The 18619-nt window shown below is 43.2% G+C and overlaps 1 protein-coding gene across 2 annotated transcripts in view; it reads left to right on the top strand.

Moving 5' to 3' along the window:
• Positions 1–1491: 1491 nt before the first annotated feature.
• pigq (phosphatidylinositol glycan anchor biosynthesis, class Q) overlaps positions 1492–18619 on the top strand; it is a 41999-nt gene continuing 24871 nt past the window's right edge. Inside the window, exons 1-4 of one of the 2 annotated variants that reach the window (XM_062050287.1) lie at positions 1492–1587; positions 2128–2306; positions 8737–8926; positions 9006–9175. In XM_062050287.1, coding sequence (XP_061906271.1) covers positions 2148–2306; positions 8737–8926; positions 9006–9175 — 519 coding nt within the window. In that variant the 5' untranslated portion in view covers positions 1492–1587; positions 2128–2147. Of the gene's footprint in view, positions 1588–2127; positions 2307–8736; positions 8927–9002; positions 9176–18619 lie in introns of both variants that reach the window. The other variant, XM_062050286.1, reaches the window with a different exon arrangement.

The raw sequence follows: 18619 nt of genomic DNA, 5'->3' as shown, positions 1-18619 counted from the left end.
TGTATTCATTATTATCATTAATACCATGACTAACTTACATTATTTTATGTATATTATTGTAGTCGTTTTGTATTTTACAAATATTTATTTATTGTTTATTTTGCATTTAATTTAATTGTGGACAGTAAATTTTATGAAAACATTTTATGAACATGATTTTTTTTATGTGTAGGTTCCTCTCGATATTAGTCTTGTGTTAAAGAAGTGACAAAAACAAAATGTAAACCAAGGGAGGCCAACTTTTTCCACAAAGTAGGTAATAAGTATGCACTTCGCCATAATGATTTTATTTTGTTTAAAAAAAGATTTGTAAAGAAACATATTTGTTTTATTACTATTACTAGTACCAGCATTTTGGTAGTAGTAATATTATTTTTTTCTTTTTCTTTTTTGTTTAGTATTTAGAATGTGCAGCATGCCAATAACAATGCCCTGTAGGCTGCAAAGTGTGTTGCAAAGGTATATTATATATAATAAGAAAGTATTTATATTTAAAGAAAAAAAAGCAGCATGCATGTCATATTTGAGTTGTAAGTAAAACATGTATTTTTATTAGTAATAGTGGTAGTAGTGGCAACACTTTTTCTCGTTACATTAAGCCTTGTAACTTAGACTTAGACTTAGACTTAGACAACGTCTATTGATCCACAAGGGAAATTGTTCCACACAATAGCTCAGTTACAAAGGATGGAAAGGATAAGGATGGAAAGGATAATGCACACAAGGGCACAAAAAGAGGGCGAAAACAAAAGGTATAACGTAGTCTAAAAATGTACCATAGTAGCAATAAAAATATAACATATATGTAATATTTACGTATTATATATACAGAATATAATATATACTGATATATTATATTATATTATATTTTATATAATGTTTACAATATATAACAAAACATAACAAATTACTTTTTTGTCATTTCCTTAATTTTTTATATGTATTTATTTTTCTAAGAATAGTCAGCAGGCAAAAAAAAAATATCCAAAAGGTCCCCGGACCACACTTTGGACACCACTGACGCAGAGAACATCAATTATGGTGACACAATCATGATCCGATTTTAAGAGGCTGTTCGGACCTCTTAGCACAAGGAAAAATAAATATAAAACGCCTTGAATCTTAATGAAAATGTTGATTATATTATTAATTTAATTATGTAATTCATAACTGGCTTAACTATCTATTTAGACAAGTGTTTTCTTTAAAATTATCCATCCATCCATCTTCTTCCGCTTATCCTAAATGATTTAAATTGTGTTACAAAATCGATAACAGGAAGTTAAAATATACGTATTATCAATCAATCAATGTTTATTTATATAGCCCTAAATAACAAGTGTCTCAAAGGGCTATTAATAAGTGCTATGACTTGGAACTACCCTTTTTTGAGAAGTTGTAAGAAAAAAAGGAAATATGTGAAATGCGTGATATTGTAACCGTACATACTGGACATAAAATTAAACCATAAATTGACTTTTGTTTTCGGTCGGAACTTTTAATGTGTGGGACTGTCAACAAACAAAATGGCGGCATAGCGTATTGTATTTATGGATGGAAGGTGAAACTCTGTTAAGTCTCCAAAAGGTAAAACGTTGCTATTTTAAACATATATTTCACATTTTACCCTTATTATCGGGTGATATTTAATCATTACATTTGGACCGACAAGCGTGGTACTTGAGTACAAGTTTGGGGCTGCGACAACATCGTCCAATTTAATAAAACTGCCTATTTAACTCTCATACCGTAAAGGTAAATGAAGCAAAAATAGTAATCTAGCTAGTTATGAGTTTATCCACATAATTTAAGTCACAGACCGAGTTTGTTTGTGCTTACTAACTATTGGAGATTAAATCAATCAAATGTGTGCCTAAGGGGCTTCAACCTTCATGGAGGACAAAAACGAGTGCAGTGTTGATGTTTTTACATGCAAATAATGATGTTTGCACATAATAATGATCTTTATACGTGCACATAATTGAGTTTGCACATAATAATGATCTTTATACGTGCACATAATATTATTTGCACATACTAATCCCCTCAACTGTCTTGTTGCTGAGACACCCCCATGGATGTTCATTTTATGCTGGAGGGACTTTGCTTGTGTATGTCTTTGTGCAGGTTGCAGGTCATTAGAAGCCATGGTGCTGAAAGTCTTCTTCCCACAATGCTGCAACCGAGCGGAAAGCGGGCTGCTGGTGGGCCGCTGGATCCCTGGCGATGGCCACGACTCGGCTGTGGTGTTGGCTGTCATCCACTACCCGTTCATCCCCAGCCAGGTCAAACAGTACATCCAGCAGGTATTGTGTTGGCGATGACGGTTATGAAGATGTTTTAGTTTCGGGGTGCCCAAACTTCTTCCACTGAGGGCCACAGACTACTAAATCAAAGGATGCAGGGGCCATTTCAATAGATTTCACCGTCAAAACCAGTAATATATATATATATTTTTTTTCAAATATCTAGGAAACAATATAAGTAGAACGTTTGTGTGAATGTTGAAGATCTAAAGCCAAATTGAAACACTAACAGTTAGCACACTGGCCAGATAGTGTCAAGTAACAAGAAATATGAGCAAAATGAGCTAAATAAAAGGCTAGCATGCTAACAATATCATATTACCGTATTTTTCTGAGTATAAGTCGCTCCAGAGTATAAGTCGCTCCGGAGTATAAGTCGCACCGGCCGAAAATGCATAAAAAGAAGGAAAAAAACATATATAAGTCGCACTGGAGTATAAGTCGCATTTTTGGGGGAAATTTATTTGATAAAACCCAACACCAAGAATAAACATTTGAAAGGCAATTTAAAATAAAGAATAGTGAACAACAGGCTGAATAAGTGTACGTTATATGACGCATAAATAACCAACTCAGAACATGCCTGGTATGTTAACGTAACATATTATTGTAAGAGTCATTCAAATAACTATAACATATAGAACATGCTATACGTTTACCAAACTATGTCACTCCTAATCGCTAAATCCCATGAAATCTTATACATCTAGTCTCTTACGTGAATGAGCTAAATAATATTATTTGATATTTTACGGTAATGTGTTAATAATTTCACACATAAGTCGCTCCTGAGAATTAGTCGCACCCCCGGCCAAACTATGAAAAAAACTGCGACTCATAGTCCGAAAAATACGGTGCTTATATAGCCCTTAATCAAAAATGTCTCAAATACCATGCTTACAGTTAGCATTTGTGTAATACCAAAATGTATGACACTAAGGAGAATACCTTTTGGGGGGAAAAAAGCTAGCATTTTAATGTTAGCATGTAAAAATGTGAACTGTAACATCGGTCAAGCCCCAAAATGTATTACTCTAAGGTGTGTACCTGAAAAAGTTGATTAAAATGCGAGCATGCATCAATTATCATCATATGACTAAGGTGTATACCTACAAAATTAGCTTAAAAAAAAAGATTAGCATACTAACATTAAGATGCTAACAGTTAGCATTAGTGAAATACCAACATATATGACACAGAGGCATACACCCACTAAATTATCTATAAAAAAAAAGATAGCATGCTGCTTACTGTTACATGCGTCAAGTACCAAAATATATTACTCTGAGATGTGTACCTGAACATTTTTATTAAAATGCTAGCTCGTTAACCTTAGCATGCATCAACTACCATCATATAACTAAGGTGTATACCTACAAAATTAGCTAAAAAAAAGGTTAGCATAATAACATTAACATGCTAACAGTTAGCATTAGTGAAATACCAACATATATGACACAAAGGCGTACACCCACTAAATTATCTAAAAACAAAAGATAGCATGATAATTTTAGCATGATAAAATGCTAACTGTTACATGCGTAAAGTACCAAAATATATTACTCTGAGGTGTGTACCTGAAAATTTTGATTAAATAGGTTGCATGCTAAACTTAGCATGCATCAATTACATCCTATAACTAAGGTGTTATAGGATGTAAATTAGCTAAAAAAAAAGGTTAGCATACTAACATTAACATGCTAACAGTTAGCATTAGTGAAATACCAACATGTATGACACAAAGGCATACACCCACTAAATTATCTTAAAAAAAAGATAGCATGCTAAAATGCTAACTGTAACATGCGTCAAGCCCCAAAATGTAGTACTCTGAGGTGTGTACCTGAAAAATGTGATTAAAATGCTAGCATGCATCAATTACCATCATATGCCTAACGTGTATACCTACAAAATTAGCTAAAAAAAAAAAGGTTAGCATACTAACATTAACATGCTAACAGTTAGCAGTAGTGAAATACCAACATATATGACACAAAGGCATACACCCACTAAATTATCTAAAAAAAAAATATATAGCATGCTAAAATGTTAACTGTTACATGCGTAAAGTACCAAAATATATTACTCTGAGGTGTGTACCTGAAAATTTTGATTAAAAAGCTAGCATTCTAAACCTTAGCATGCATCAATTACCATCCTATAACCAAGGTGTATATCTACAAAATTTGCTAAAAAAGAGTTAGCATACTAAAATTAACATGCTAACAGTTTAGTGAAATACCAACATGTATGACACAAAGGTGTACACCCACTAAATTATCTAAAAAAAAGATAGCACTCTAAAATGCTAACTGTAACATGCGTCAAGCCCCAAAATGTATTACTCTGAGGTGTTTACCTGAAAATGTTGATTAAAATGCTAGCATGCATAAATTACCATCATATGCCTAACGTGTATACCGTATTTTTCGGACTATAAATCGCAGTTTTCTTCATAGTTTGGCCGGGGATGCGACATATACTCCGGAGCGATTTATGTGTGAAATTATTAACACATTACCGTAAAATATCAAATAATATTATTTATCTAATTCGCGTAAGAGACGAAGCAAATGTCAGCAATGGTCACACACACGTCAGCAATCGTCACGCACACGTCAACCAATAAGAATTCGGCGGGGGAGGGTCATGGCAGAAGTGCATTGTGCGTCATGGCAGAAGTGCATTGTGGGTCATGGGATGCTAACTGCTACTATGTCCGTAGCTATTAAAATGGATCATTTCAACATTGGCGGTAACTTACAGAAACTGAGAAGGGCTGAACAAAAATGGCACCAAAAAGGAAATCATATACTGCAGATTACAAGCTGGACGTAGTGAAATATGCAGCAGAAAGAAAGGAAGCAGCGCATACCAGGAGCGACAACGAGGAAGAAGATTTCATCGGATTTAGCGATCAGGAGTGACAGATTGTTTGGCAAACGTATAGCATGTTCTATATGTTCTAGTTATTTGAATGACTCTTACCATCATATGTTACGTTAACATACCAGGCACGTTCTCAGTTGGTTATTTGTGCGTCATATAACGTACACTTATTCAGCTTGTAGAAAGCTGGAACGCAAATGGCGTGCGACTAAACTTGAGGTTTTCCATCAAGCATGGTGTGATAGTTTAATAACTTATAAACGCATGCTTACCTCAGCTAAAGCTAAATATTACTCAAATCTCATCCACCTCAACAAAAATGATCCTAAATTTCTGTTTAGTACAGTAGCATCGCTAACCCAACAAGGGACTTCTCCCAGTAGCTCCACCCACTCAGCAGATGACTTTATGAATTTCTTTAATAAGAAAATTGAAGTCATTAGAAAAGAGATTAAAGACAATGCATCTCAGCTACAACTGGGTTCTATTAACACAGATACGACTGTATATACGACGGACATTGCCCTCCAAACTAGTTTCTCTCTCTTTGATGAAATAACATTGGAGGAATTGTCAAAATGTGTAAATGGGACAAAACAAACAACATGTTTACTTGACCCAATTCCTGGGAAACTTATCAAGGAGCTTTTTGTATTATTAGGTCCATCAGTGTTAAATATTATAAACTTATCACTTTCCTCTGGCACTGTTCCCCTAGCATTCAAAAAAGCGGTTATTCATCCTCTACTCAAAAGACCTAACCTCGATCCTGATCTCCTGGTAAACTACCGGCCGGTGTCCCACCTTCCGTTTATCTCGAAAATCCTCGAAAAAATTGTAGCACAGCAGCTAAATGAACACTTAGTGTCTAACAATCTCTGTGAACCTTTTCAATCCGGTTTCAGGGCAAATCACTCTACGGAGACAGCCCTCGCAAAAATGACTAATGATCTATTGCTAACGATGGATTCTGATGCGTCATCTATGTTGCTGCTTCTTGATCTTAGCGCCGCTTTCGATACTGTTGATCATAATATTTTATTAGAGCGTATCAAAACGCGTATTGGGATGACAGACTTAGCCTTGTCTTGGTTTAACTCTTATCTTACTGACAGGATGCAGCGTGTCTCCCATAACAATGTGACCTCGGACTATGTTAAGGTAACGTGCGGAGTTCCCCAGGGTTCGGTTCTTGGCCCTGCACTCTTTAGTATTTACATGCTGCCGCTAGGTGACATCATACCCAAATACGGTGTTAGCTTTCACTGTTATGCTGATGACACCCAACTCTACATGCCCCTAAAGCTGACCAACACGCCGGATTGTAGTCAGCTGGAGGCGTTTCCTTAATGAAATTAAACAATGGATGTCCGCTAACTTTTTGCAACTCAACGCTAAGAAAACGGAAATGCTGATTATCGGTCCTGCTCAACACCGACATCTATTTAATAATACCACCTTAACATTTGACAACCAAACAATTAAACAAGGTGACTCTGTAAAGAATCTGGGTATTATCTTCCACCCAACTCTCTCGTTTGAGTCACACATTAAGAGTGTTACTAAAACGGCCTTCTTTCATCTCCGTAATATCGCTAAAATTCGTCCCATTTTGTCCACAAGCGATGCTGAGATCATTATCCATGCGTTCGTTACATCTCGTCTCGATTACTGTAACGTTTTATTTTCGGGCCTCCCTATGTCTAGCATTAAAAGATTACAGATGGTACAAAATGCGGCTGCTAGACTTTTGACAAAAACAAGAAAGTTTGATCATATTACGCCTATACTGGCTCACTTGCACTGGCTTCCTGTGCACCTAAAATGCGACTTTAAGGTTTTACTACTTACGTATAAAATACTACACGGTCAAGCTCCTGCCTATCTTGCCGATTGTATTGTACCATATGTCCCGGCAAGAAATCTGCGTTCAAAGAACTCCGGCTTATTAGTGATTCCCAGAGCCCAAAAAAAGTCTGCGGGCTATAGAGCGTTTTCTATTCGGGCTCCAATACTATGGAATGCCCTCCCGGTAAAAGTTAGAGATGCTACCTCAGTAGAAGCATTTAAGTCTCATCTTAAAACTCATTTGTATACTCTAGCCTTTAAATAGACTCCCTTTTTAGACCAGTTGATCTGCCGTTTCTTTTCTTTTCTTTTCTACTCTGCTCCAAACCCGGGGTGGACCGCTAGTCTGTTCATCAGATGGGGACATCTCTACGCTGCTGACTCGTCTCCACTCGGGATGGTTCCTGCTGGCCCCACTATGGACTGGACTTTCGCTGATGTGTTGGACTTTCACAATATTATGTCAGAACCACTCGACATCCATTGCTTTCGGTCTCCCCTAGAGGGGGGGGGGGTTACCCACATATGCGGTCCTCTCCAAGGTTTCTCATAGTCATTCACATTGACGTCCCACTGGGGTGAGTTTTCCTTGCCCGTATGTGGGCTCTGTACCGAGGATGTCGTTGTGGCTTTTACAGCCCTTTGAGACACTTGTGATTTAGGGCTATATAAATAAACATTGATTGATTGATTGATTGACTATTCTTTATTTATTTTAAATTGCCTTTCAAATGTCTATTCTTGGTGTTGGATTTTATCAAATAAATTTCCCCCAAAAATGCGATTTATACTCGAGTGCGACGTATATATATTTTTTTCCTTCTTTATTATGCATTTTCGGTCGGTGCGACGTATACTCCGGAGCGATTTATAATCCGAAAAATACGGAACCTACAAAATTAGCTAAAAAAAGGTTAGCATACTAACATTAACACGCTAACAGTTAGCATTAGGGAAATACCAACATATATGACACAAAGGCGTACACCCACTAAATTATCTAAAAAAAAAAGATAGCATGCTAAAATGTTAACTGTTACATGGGTCAAGTACCAAAAAATTTTACTCTGAGGTGTGTACCTGAAAAATTGTATTAAAATGCTAGCATGCTAAACATAGCATGCATCAATTACCATCATATAACTAAGGCGTATACCTACAAAATTAGCTAAAAAAAAGGTTAGCATACTAATATTAACATGCTAACAATTAGCATTAGTGAAATACAAACATATATGACACAAATGCGTACACCCACTAAATGATCTAAAAAAAGATAGCATGCTAAAATGCTAACTGTTACATGCGTCTATACCAAAATATATTACTCTGTGTGTACCTGAAAAAGTTGTTTGACATGCTTAGAAGGCTAACGTTAGCATGCTTCAAGTACCATTATATGACTAAGATGTATGCCTACAAAATTTGCTAAAAAAAAAGTTAACATGCTAACAAAAATCATTTGTCACATAACAAAACATTTGATACTGAGGTGTAAAATTGGCGAAAAAGCTAGCATGCTAATATTAGAATGCTAACAATTGTGCCGCAGGCCGTTAAAAAAAAGCTGCCAGCCGCAAATGGTCCCCGGCAGCACTTTGGACACCCCTGATTTAGTTAATGTGGTCACTCTGTGTGCTTATTAAAAATAACAATCCTCCATTTTGTTCTTTTCTGTGTGTTCCTCCCCCAGATGGAGGCCAAGAGCAAGGTGGAGCTGTCTGTGCTGGGCTCTTGGAGCTTGCCCAAGGATGGAGAGCAGGAGGGCATGGAGAGCTTCCTGAAGGACCTGAGCACCATGTTCCCTCAGCAACGCTGGCTTCAGATCAGGCGGCAGATGGGGAAGACGGGCTTCACCTGCCAGCTCCTCAACCGCCTTCTCAGTATGACACATTTCTCTAATCAACAGTTTGGAAGTAGGAACCTCCTCACCAGCACAACTACCTGTTTCTTCATCAGCAGCTCAACAAAAGACAACACAGGGGGACGTGAAGAATGGGAAAGAGGAGGAGGAGGAGGAAAAGGTGATCTTTGTCCACTACGAGCAGAGGAAGGTGATGGAGTCGCAGCTTCATCCCATCCAGAACGGCCTCGCTGGGACGCAAAGAGAATCTCCGTCCGAGCTGAGACAAGTACAAGCAAAATAGAAATACACTTTGTTTTTGCCTCATGGGTGAAGAATGCACTGCCGACTTGTTAATACCTGATAAGTCCGAAAGAGATGATGCAGTATTATCTGCTCACACCTGGTGGTTGTTTGAGCACACTGCAGCTAGTCCTGAATAGTCCTACCCCTAATGCTTCAGTCACACGCAGGATTCTCACAGGAATGAGGCAAAAATACAACCTTACCTAGAGTGTGAGTGTGAGTGTGAGTGTGAGTGTGAGTGTGAGTGTGAGTGTGAGTGTGAGTGTGAGTGTGAGTGTGTGTGTGTGTGTGTGTGTGTGCGTCAATCAATCAATCAAAGATCCCACATATGTATATACTGTACATATGTGTATATATATATATATATATATATATATGTATACACATTATATATATATATATATATACTGTGTGTATATATATATATGTGTGTATGTATATATCTATGTATGTGTATATGTATACAGTATATATGTATATGTGTATATATGTAGATATGTATATATATATGTGTATATGTAAATATATATGTATATACTGTGTGTATATATATATGTATGTATGTATATATCTATGTATGTGTATATGTATACAGTATATATGTATATGTGTATATATGTAGATATGTATATATATATATGTGTATATGTAAATATATATGTGTATATATGTGTATGTATGTGTGTATATATGTGTATATATATATAGTTGAGCTCATAGGACTAGATAGTACAATCCCTCAGATTAATCAGCAGTTAGTGTTGAGTGGGGTGTGGGGGGTTAGGGGAAAAAGCTTCACTGGGGTCTTCAGGTGGGCACCCTCCTTCACTGGTGTTTCGTTGATAGGCCCACGACACCTCCGGAGGGCTCAACGGCGACATCTGGCGTCCCAGGTGTGCCCCCCTCTGCCTTTACCCCTAGATGTCATTTAGCAGCCCAGTTTGGGTCCTTTCTCTTGAACCATATCCATCTGCTACTTTGTTCAGCAGCATCCGACAGCGATTTGACAGCCCGCCGGAAGGCCTGACCTCTCAATCCCATTCCTTTGAGGAGCTTGGTTGTGGACGTAGCAACGAAGCCTCTGCACCCGACTTCAACTGGAAGCACTCGGGCACGCCAGCCGCGCTGCTCTGCCTCGGCTGCTATGTCCGCATACCTCAGTTGTTTGCGCTCATATGCTTCACCAACTGCTGCTTCCCATGGTACAGTTAGTTCAACAATGAACACAGTCTTCTGGGAGGTTGACCACAAGACCAGGTCCGGCCTGAAGCTGGTTGTAATGATTTCAGGCGGGAAGATGAGTTTGTGGTCCAAGTCAACCTGCATTTTCCAGTCCCGGGCAGAGTCCAGAAGGGTTGCCTCCACTCTTGCAGATGGTTTTGGTGGGAGTTGTCCTGCTCTTACAAACTGAGTGGTGATTGAGTGACTAGGGATTGGGGGAGGGAGGGCCTTGTTGTTATTTCTCTTTTCCTCCAGGGTGATCGCCAGCTGTCTCAAGACCTGGTTGTGCCTCCAGGTGTAGCGGCCTTGAGACAAACTGATTTTGCAGCCAGTGAGGATGTGACGGAGTGTTGCAGGGGTTTGACAGAGTGCACAAGAAGGATCTTCTCCAAACCATTGGTTCAAGTTCTTGGGTGTGGGAAGAACATCGTAGGTGGCTCTGATGATGAAGCTGATTTGGCTCCCTTCCATTTCCCAAAGATCCTTCCATGTGAGCTTACGATGCTCCAGGTTTTCCCAGCTAGTCCACTGTCCCTGTTTGGACTGTGCCACTGCTGTTGCACATCTGACTGCCTCCTCTTGTTGTCGAACCTGATCAACCACCAGCTTTCTCCTCTGGGCTGATGTTGCTTTGTGCCATGTGGGTCGACTAGCCCCAAGTCCAAACCCACCTCTTCCGTGCTGCACTTGTCCCACTATGTCTCCATGCCTGAGAGCAGATTTGGCTTGTTGTACGGCCTCAGATGGGATCCATTTCCTCCCGGTTGTCAGTCTGGGAGCAACCGCTCGGATCACCTCATCTTGAGACTCAGTCAGTGTCATGCTCAGCCTCACCTTGGTGCATTTAAACTCCTCCGTGAGGCTAAAGATGGGCAGTTCCAGGGCACCATGACCATATAGGCCGATGTTACTGAGGCACCGTGGAAGGCCAAGCCACTTCTTGATGTATGCACTGACTGTTCTCTCCAGCTTCTCGACTTTGGACATGGGGATCTCATAGACCGTTAGTGGCCACATCAAACGGGGGAGCAATCCAAACTGTAGGCACCACAGTTTCAACTTGCCAGGAAGTAAGGTCTTGTCAATGCGGGCAAGGCCTTTGATGGTTTCTTCCCTCAGCTGATTGCTCTGGTCCGAGTCTTTGAGACTTGCGTTGTACAATCGCCCTAGACTCTTGACTGGCAGCTCTGACACCAACGGAATGGGAGTATCCTCGATGTAGAACCTCTGGTCCGTGAGTTTCCCCTTGACGATAGATATGCTCCTGGACTTGCTGGGTTTAAACTTCATCCGTGCCCATGAAATGTTGGCATGAAGCTTTCCCAGCAGATGTTTAGTGCATGCAATGGTTGAGGTCAAGGTGGTCATGTCGTCCATGTAGGCACGGATGGGAGGTAGACGCTGTCCCCCTTTCAGACGTTCTCCACCCACAACCCATTTGGAAGCTCGAATTATCACTTCCATTGCCATGGTGAAGGCTAGAGGGGAGATGGTACATCCAGCCATTATTCCCACCTCCAGAGATTGCCATGATGTTGTGTATTCTGTTGTTTTGACACAGAATTGCAGATCACGGAAGTAGTTTTTCACGAGGTTTGTGATGGTATTTGGGATGTGGAAGAAGTTGAAGGCTGTCCAGATGAGAGAATGAGGGACGGATCCAAAAGCATTGGCTAGGTCTAGGAATAAGACGTGCAGGTCTCTTCCTTCCCTCTTGGCAGATTGGATTTGGTGCCATATCATGCTTGTATGCTCCAAGCAGCCTGAGAAACCAGGTATTCCAGCTTTCTGCACGGATGTATCAATCAAGCTGTTTTGCTTCAGGTACGTTGTCATCCTTTTAGCAACGATGCTAAAGAAGACCTTCCCTTCAACGTTTACCAGGTTGATCTGCCGGAATTGATCGATGTTTGAGGCATCTTTTTCCTTTGGGATTAACACTCCCCCAGCTCTGCGCCACACTTTTGGGATGGTTTGCTTCGTCCACATCACCTTCATCTGCCTCCACAGAAAGCGTAAGACATTTGGGGAATTTTTGTACAGCTGATATGGAACTCCATTTGGTCCTGGAGCTGAAGCTGCCCTTGATTTCCTCATTGCTTCCTCAACCTCGCTCCACCTTGGGGGACTGTCGTCCAGTTGGTGTTCTGGTTGAGGTATTGGTGGCATGTCTGATGGTATCTCTCTCTCTTCGAATCTTTGACTGTCTGTGTGAGTGGTTTTCAGGTGGTCTTCCAGTTCCCTCTTTGGCACCTTAAGTGATCCACTCTTTTCCTTTGTGAAGAGGCCTTTCACAAATCTGAAAGGGTCCTTGTAGAAGGATGTTCTCGCCCTTTCCTTCCTCTTGCGTCGAGTCCTGAGGTTTTCAGCTCTCCGCAATCTTCCCAGGTGTCCCTTCAGGTCTGTTTGCAGGAGGTCAATGCCCACTCTTTCCTCCAGTGAGGCTCTCTTCCATTCCTTCCTCAAAAACCTTCTCTCTTTGACCAGTCGTTCGATTTCCTTTTGCCTTCTGGACTTTGGAGGGGTTGTTGATGGCATGTCCTTTTTCCCTGTCATGCGTGTTCCGAATCTTTCTGCTCCATAGGAGTAGATCAGATCTCCCATCTTCTCTAGTTTCTTCTCCACCGTTCCTTTGATTCCGTCCAGGATCTTGATCAGGTCTGCATCGATTATTCCCCACTCTTTCTTGCTGCTGGACTTTGGCCACTTCACATGAGGTCTGTGGCCTTGCATGTTCTTCTCCAAAGCAGGTTGCAAGTGGCTTGGTTCCACAATCTCTGATGTAGTGCTTGAATTACTTGCAGCCTCTGGGGTATTGATGCTCGGTGGACTGTGGGTTAAATCCTGCCGCTGAGCTTCACTCGCCTGACTTGACCTTTCTCTCAAAAGATAGAGATCAATGCGAGGTCCAGGCTTCGTTTTCTTCAAGCACTTCATCCGCCCTTGATGTATTTTAAGGCCTCTGATGGATGTTATTTTGGACCAGCCACAGCTGCATACTTGGCGCTCTTGTCCTTCAGCTGATGTTACTTGTTCTGTGCTGATTATCTGTTTCGTCGTCGTGTTCAATCCAGGGTCATTTGCCGGGTGTTCAGCCGATGAGTCTTCTTCCGCCCCCGCTCTCGCAGACTCTAGGGGTATTTTTCTCTTTGGGCGTGTCGTAGCAATGAGGGGTGGCCTTTGTCTACTTATTAAGCGACAGAGCCTGCCATCATGGATAGCTAGTCCATGACAGCCCCGTCGGGGTCTTTCCCTCCTGTCAGCTGTCTTTCCAAGCTGTCACAAGGTCTTTCCCTAGTTGTCAGCTGCCCTTTCACAGCAGTCACTGGATTTCTCCAGTTTATCAGTTGAGCTCATAGGACTAGATAGTACAATCCCTCAGATTAATCAGCAGTTAGTGTTGAGTGGGGTGTGGGGGGTTAGGGGAAAAAGCTTCACTGGGGTCTTCAGGTGGGCACCCTCCTTCACTGGTGTTTCGTTGATAGGCCCACGACACCTCCGGAGGGCTCAACGGCGACATCTGGCGTCCCAGGTGTGCCCCCCTCTGCCTTTACCCCTAGATGTCATTTAGCAGCCCAGTTTGGGTCCTTTCTCTTGAACCATATCCATCTGCTACTTTGTTCAGCAGCATCCAACAGCGATTTGACAGCCCGCCGGAAGGCCTGACCTCTCAATCCCATTCCTTTGAGGAGCTTGGTTGTGGACGTAGCAACGAAGCCTCTGCACCCGACTTCAACTGGAAGCACTCGGGCACGCCAGCCGCGCTGCTCTGCCTCGGCTGCTATGTCCGCATACCTCAGTTGTTTGCGCTCATATGCTTCACCAACTGCTGCTTCCCATGGTACAGTTAGTTCAACAATGAACACAGTCTTCTGGGAGGTTGACCACAAGACCAGGTCCGGCCTGAAGCTGGTTGTAATGATTTCAGGCGGGAAGATGAGTTTGTGGTCCAAGTCAACCTGCATTTTCCAGTCCCGGGCAGAGTCCAGAAGGGTTGCCTCCACTCTTGCAGATGGTTTTGGTGGGAGTTGTCCTGCTCTTACAAACTGAGTGGTGATTGAGTGACTAGGGATTGGGGGAGGGAGGGCCTTGTTGTTATTTCTCTTTTCCTCCAGGGTGATCGCCAGCTGTCTCAAGACCTGGTTGTGCCTCCAGGTGTAGCGGCCTTGAGACAAACTGATTTTGCAGCCAGTGAGGATGTGACGGAGTGTTGCAGGGGTTTGACAGAGTGCACAAGAAGGATCTTCTCCAAACCATTGGTTCAAGTTCTTGGGTGTGGGAAGAACATCGTAGGTGGCTCTGATGATGAAGCTGATTTGGCTCCCTTCCATTTCCCAAAGATCCTTCCATGTGAGCTTACGATGCTCCAGGTTTTCCCAGCTAGTCCACTGTCCCTGTTTGGACTGTGCCACTGCTGTTGCACATCTGACTGCCTCCTCTTGTTGTCGAACCTGATCAACCACCAGCTTTCTCCTCTGGGCTGATGTTGCTTTGTGCCATGTGGGTCGACTAGCCCCAAGTCCAAACCCACCTCTTCCGTGCTGCACTTGTCCCACTATGTCTCCATGCCTGAGAGCAGATTTGGCTTGTTGTACGGCCTCAGATGGGATCCATTTCCTCCCGGTTGTCAGTCTGGGAGCAACCGCTCGGATCACCTCATCTTGAGACTCAGTCAGTGTCATGCTCAGCCTCACCTTGGTGCATTTAAACTCCTCCGTGAGGCTAAAGATGGGCAGTTCCAGGGCACCATGACCATATAGGCCGATGTTACTGAGGCACCGTGGAAGGCCAAGCCACTTCTTGATGTATGCACTGACTGTTCTCTCCAGCTTCTCGACTTTGGACATGGGGATCTCATAGACCGTTAGTGGCCACATCAAACGGGGGAGCAATCCAAACTGTAGGCACCACAGTTTCAACTTGCCAGGAAGTAAGGTCTTGTCAATGCGGGCAAGGCCTTTGATGGTTTCTTCCCTCAGCTGATTGCTCTGGTCCGAGTCTTTGAGACTTGCGTTGTACAATCGCCCTAGACTCTTGACTGGCAGCTCTGACACCAACGGAATGGGAGTATCCTCGATGTAGAACCTCTGGTCCGTGAGTTTCCCCTTGACGATAGATATGCTCCTGGACTTGCTGGGTTTAAACTTCATCCGTGCCCATGAAATGTTGGCATGAAGCTTTCCCAGCAGATGTTTAGTGCATGCAATGGTTGAGGTCAAGGTGGTCATGTCGTCCATGTAGGCACGGATGGGAGGTAGACGCTGTCCCCCTTTCAGACGTTCTCCACCCACAACCCATTTGGAAGCTCGAATTATCACTTCCATTGCCATGGTGAAGGCTAGAGGGGAGATGGTACATCCAGCCATTATTCCCACCTCCAGAGATTGCCATGATGTTGTGTATTCTGTTGTTTTGACACAGAATTGCAGATCACGGAAGTAGTTTTTCACGAGGTTTGTGATGGTATTTGGGATGTGGAAGAAGTTGAAGGCTGTCCAGATGAGAGAATGAGGGACGGATCCAAAAGCATTGGCTAGGTCTAGGAATAAGACGTGCAGGTCTCTTCCTTCCCTCTTGGCAGATTGGATTTGGTGCCATATCATGCTTGTATGCTCCAAGCAGCCTGAGAAACCAGGTATTCCAGCTTTCTGCACGGATGTATCAATCAAGCTGTTTTGCTTCAGGTACGTTGTCATCCTTTTAGCAACGATGCTAAAGAAGACCTTCCCTTCAACGTTTACCAGGTTGATCTGCCGGAATTGATCGATGTTTGAGGCATCTTTTTCCTTTGGGATTAACACTCCCCCAGCTCTGCGCCACACTTTTGGGATGGTTTGCTTCGTCCACATCACCTTCATCTGCCTCCACAGAAAGCGTAAGACATTTGGGGAATTTTTGTACAGCTGATATGGAACTCCATTTGGTCCTGGAGCTGAAGCTGCCCTTGATTTCCTCATTGCTTCCTCAACCTCGCTCCACCTTGGGGGACTGTCGTCCAGTTGGTGTTCTGGTTGAGGTATTGGTGGCATGTCTGATGGTATCTCTCTCTCTTCGAATCTTTGACTGTCTGTGTGAGTGGTTTTCAGGTGGTCTTCCAGTTCCCTCTTTGGCACCTTAAGTGATCCACTCTTTTCCTTTGTGAAGAGGCCTTTCACAAATCTGAAAGGGTCCTTGTAGAAGGATGTTCTCGCCCTTTCCTTCCTCTTGCGTCGAGTCCTGAGGTTTTCAGCTCTCCGCAATCTTCCCAGGTGTCCCTTCAGGTCTGTTTGCAGGAGGTCAATGCCCACTCTTTCCTCCAGTGAGGCTCTCTTCCATTCCTTCCTCAAAAACCTTCTCTCTTTGACCAGTCGTTCGATTTCCTTTTGCCTTCTGGACTTTGGAGGGGTTGTTGATGGCATGTCCTTTTTCCCTGTCATGCGTGTTCCGAATCTTTCTGCTCCATAGGAGTAGATCAGATCTCCCATCTTCTCTAGTTTCTTCTCCACCGTTCCTTTGATTCCGTCCAGGATCTTGATCAGGTCTGCATCGATTATTCCCCACTCTTTCTTGCTGCTGGACTTTGGCCACTTCACATGAGGTCTGTGGCCTTGCATGTTCTTCTCCAAAGCAGGTTGCAAGTGGCTTGGTTCCACAATCTCTGATGTAGTGCTTGAATTACTTGCAGCCTCTGGGGTATTGATGCTCGGTGGACTGTGGGTTAAATCCTGCCGCTGAGCTTCACTCGCCTGACTTGACCTTTCTCTCAAAAGATAGAGATCAATGCGAGGTCCAGGCTTCGTTTTCTTCAAGCACTTCATCCGCCCTTGATGTATTTTAAGGCCTCTGATGGATGTTATTTTGGACCAGCCACAGCTGCATACTTGGCGCTCTTGTCCTTCAGCTGATGTTACTTGTTCTGTGCTGATTATCTGTTTCGTCGTCGTGTTCAATCCAGGGTCATTTGCCGGGTGTTCAGCCGATGAGTCTTCTTCCGCCCCCGCTCTCGCAGACTCTAGGGGTATTTTTCTCTTTGGGCGTGTCGTAGCAATGAGGGGTGGCCTTTGTCTACTTATTAAGCGACAGAGCCTGCCATCATGGATAGCTAGTCCATGACAGCCCCGTCGGGGTCTTTCCCTCCTGTCAGCTGTCTTTCCAAGCTGTCACAAGGTCTTTCCCTAGTTGTCAGCTGCCCTTTCACAGCAGTCACTGGATTTCTCCAGTTTATCAGTTGAGCTCATAGGACTAGATAGTACAATCCCTCAGATTAATCAGCAGTTAGTGTTGAGTGGGGTGTGGGGGGTTAGGGGAAAAAGCTTCACTGGGGTCTTCAGGTGGGCACCCTCCTTCACTGGTGTTTCGTTGATAGGCCCACGACACCTCCGGAGGGCTCAACGGCGACATCTGGCGTCCCAGGTGTGCCCCCCTCTGCCTTTACCCCTAGATGTCATTTAGCAGCCCAGTTTGGGTCCTTTCTCTTGAACCATATCCATCTGCTACTTTGTTCAGCAGCATCCGACAGCGATTTGACAGCCCGCCGGAAGGCCTGACCTCTCAATCCCATTCCTTTGAGGAGCTTGGTTGTGGACGTAGCAACGAAGCCTCTGCACCCGACTTCAACTGGAAGCACTCGGGCACGCCAGCCGCGCTGCTCTGCCTCGGCTGCTATGTCCGCATACCTCAGTTGTTTGCGCTCATATGCTTCACCAACTGCTGCTTCCCATGGTACAGTTAGTTCAACAATGAACACAGTCTTCTGGGAGGTTGACCACAAGACCAGGTCCGGCCTGAAGCTGGTTGTAATGATTTCAGGCGGGAAGATGAGTTTGTGGTCCAAGTCAACCTGCATTTTCCAGTCCCGGGCAGAGTCCAGAAGGGTTGCCTCCACTCTTGCAGATGGTTTTGGTGGGAGTTGTCCTGCTCTTACAAACTGAGTGGTGATTGAGTGACTAGGGATTGGGGGAGGGAGGGCCTTGTTGTTATTTCTCTTTTCCTCCAGGGTGATCGCCAGCTGTCTCAAGACCTGGTTGTGCCTCCAGGTGTAGCGGCCTTGAGACAAACTGATTTTGCAGCCAGTGAGGATGTGACGGAGTGTTGCAGGGGTTTGACAGAGTGCACAAGAAGGATCTTCTCCAAACCATTGGTTCAAGTTCTTGGGTGTGGGAAGAACATCGTAGGTGGCTCTGATGATGAAGCTGATTTGGCTCCCTTCCATTTCCCAAAGATCCTT

This window comes from Entelurus aequoreus, linkage group LG06 (genome assembly GCF_033978785.1).
Source record: "Entelurus aequoreus isolate RoL-2023_Sb linkage group LG06, RoL_Eaeq_v1.1, whole genome shotgun sequence".
Lineage (NCBI taxonomy): Eukaryota > Metazoa > Chordata > Actinopteri > Syngnathiformes > Syngnathidae > Entelurus > Entelurus aequoreus.
The sequence above is the reverse complement of the archived record's forward strand: the minus strand, read 5'-3'. Positions and strand labels throughout refer to the sequence as shown.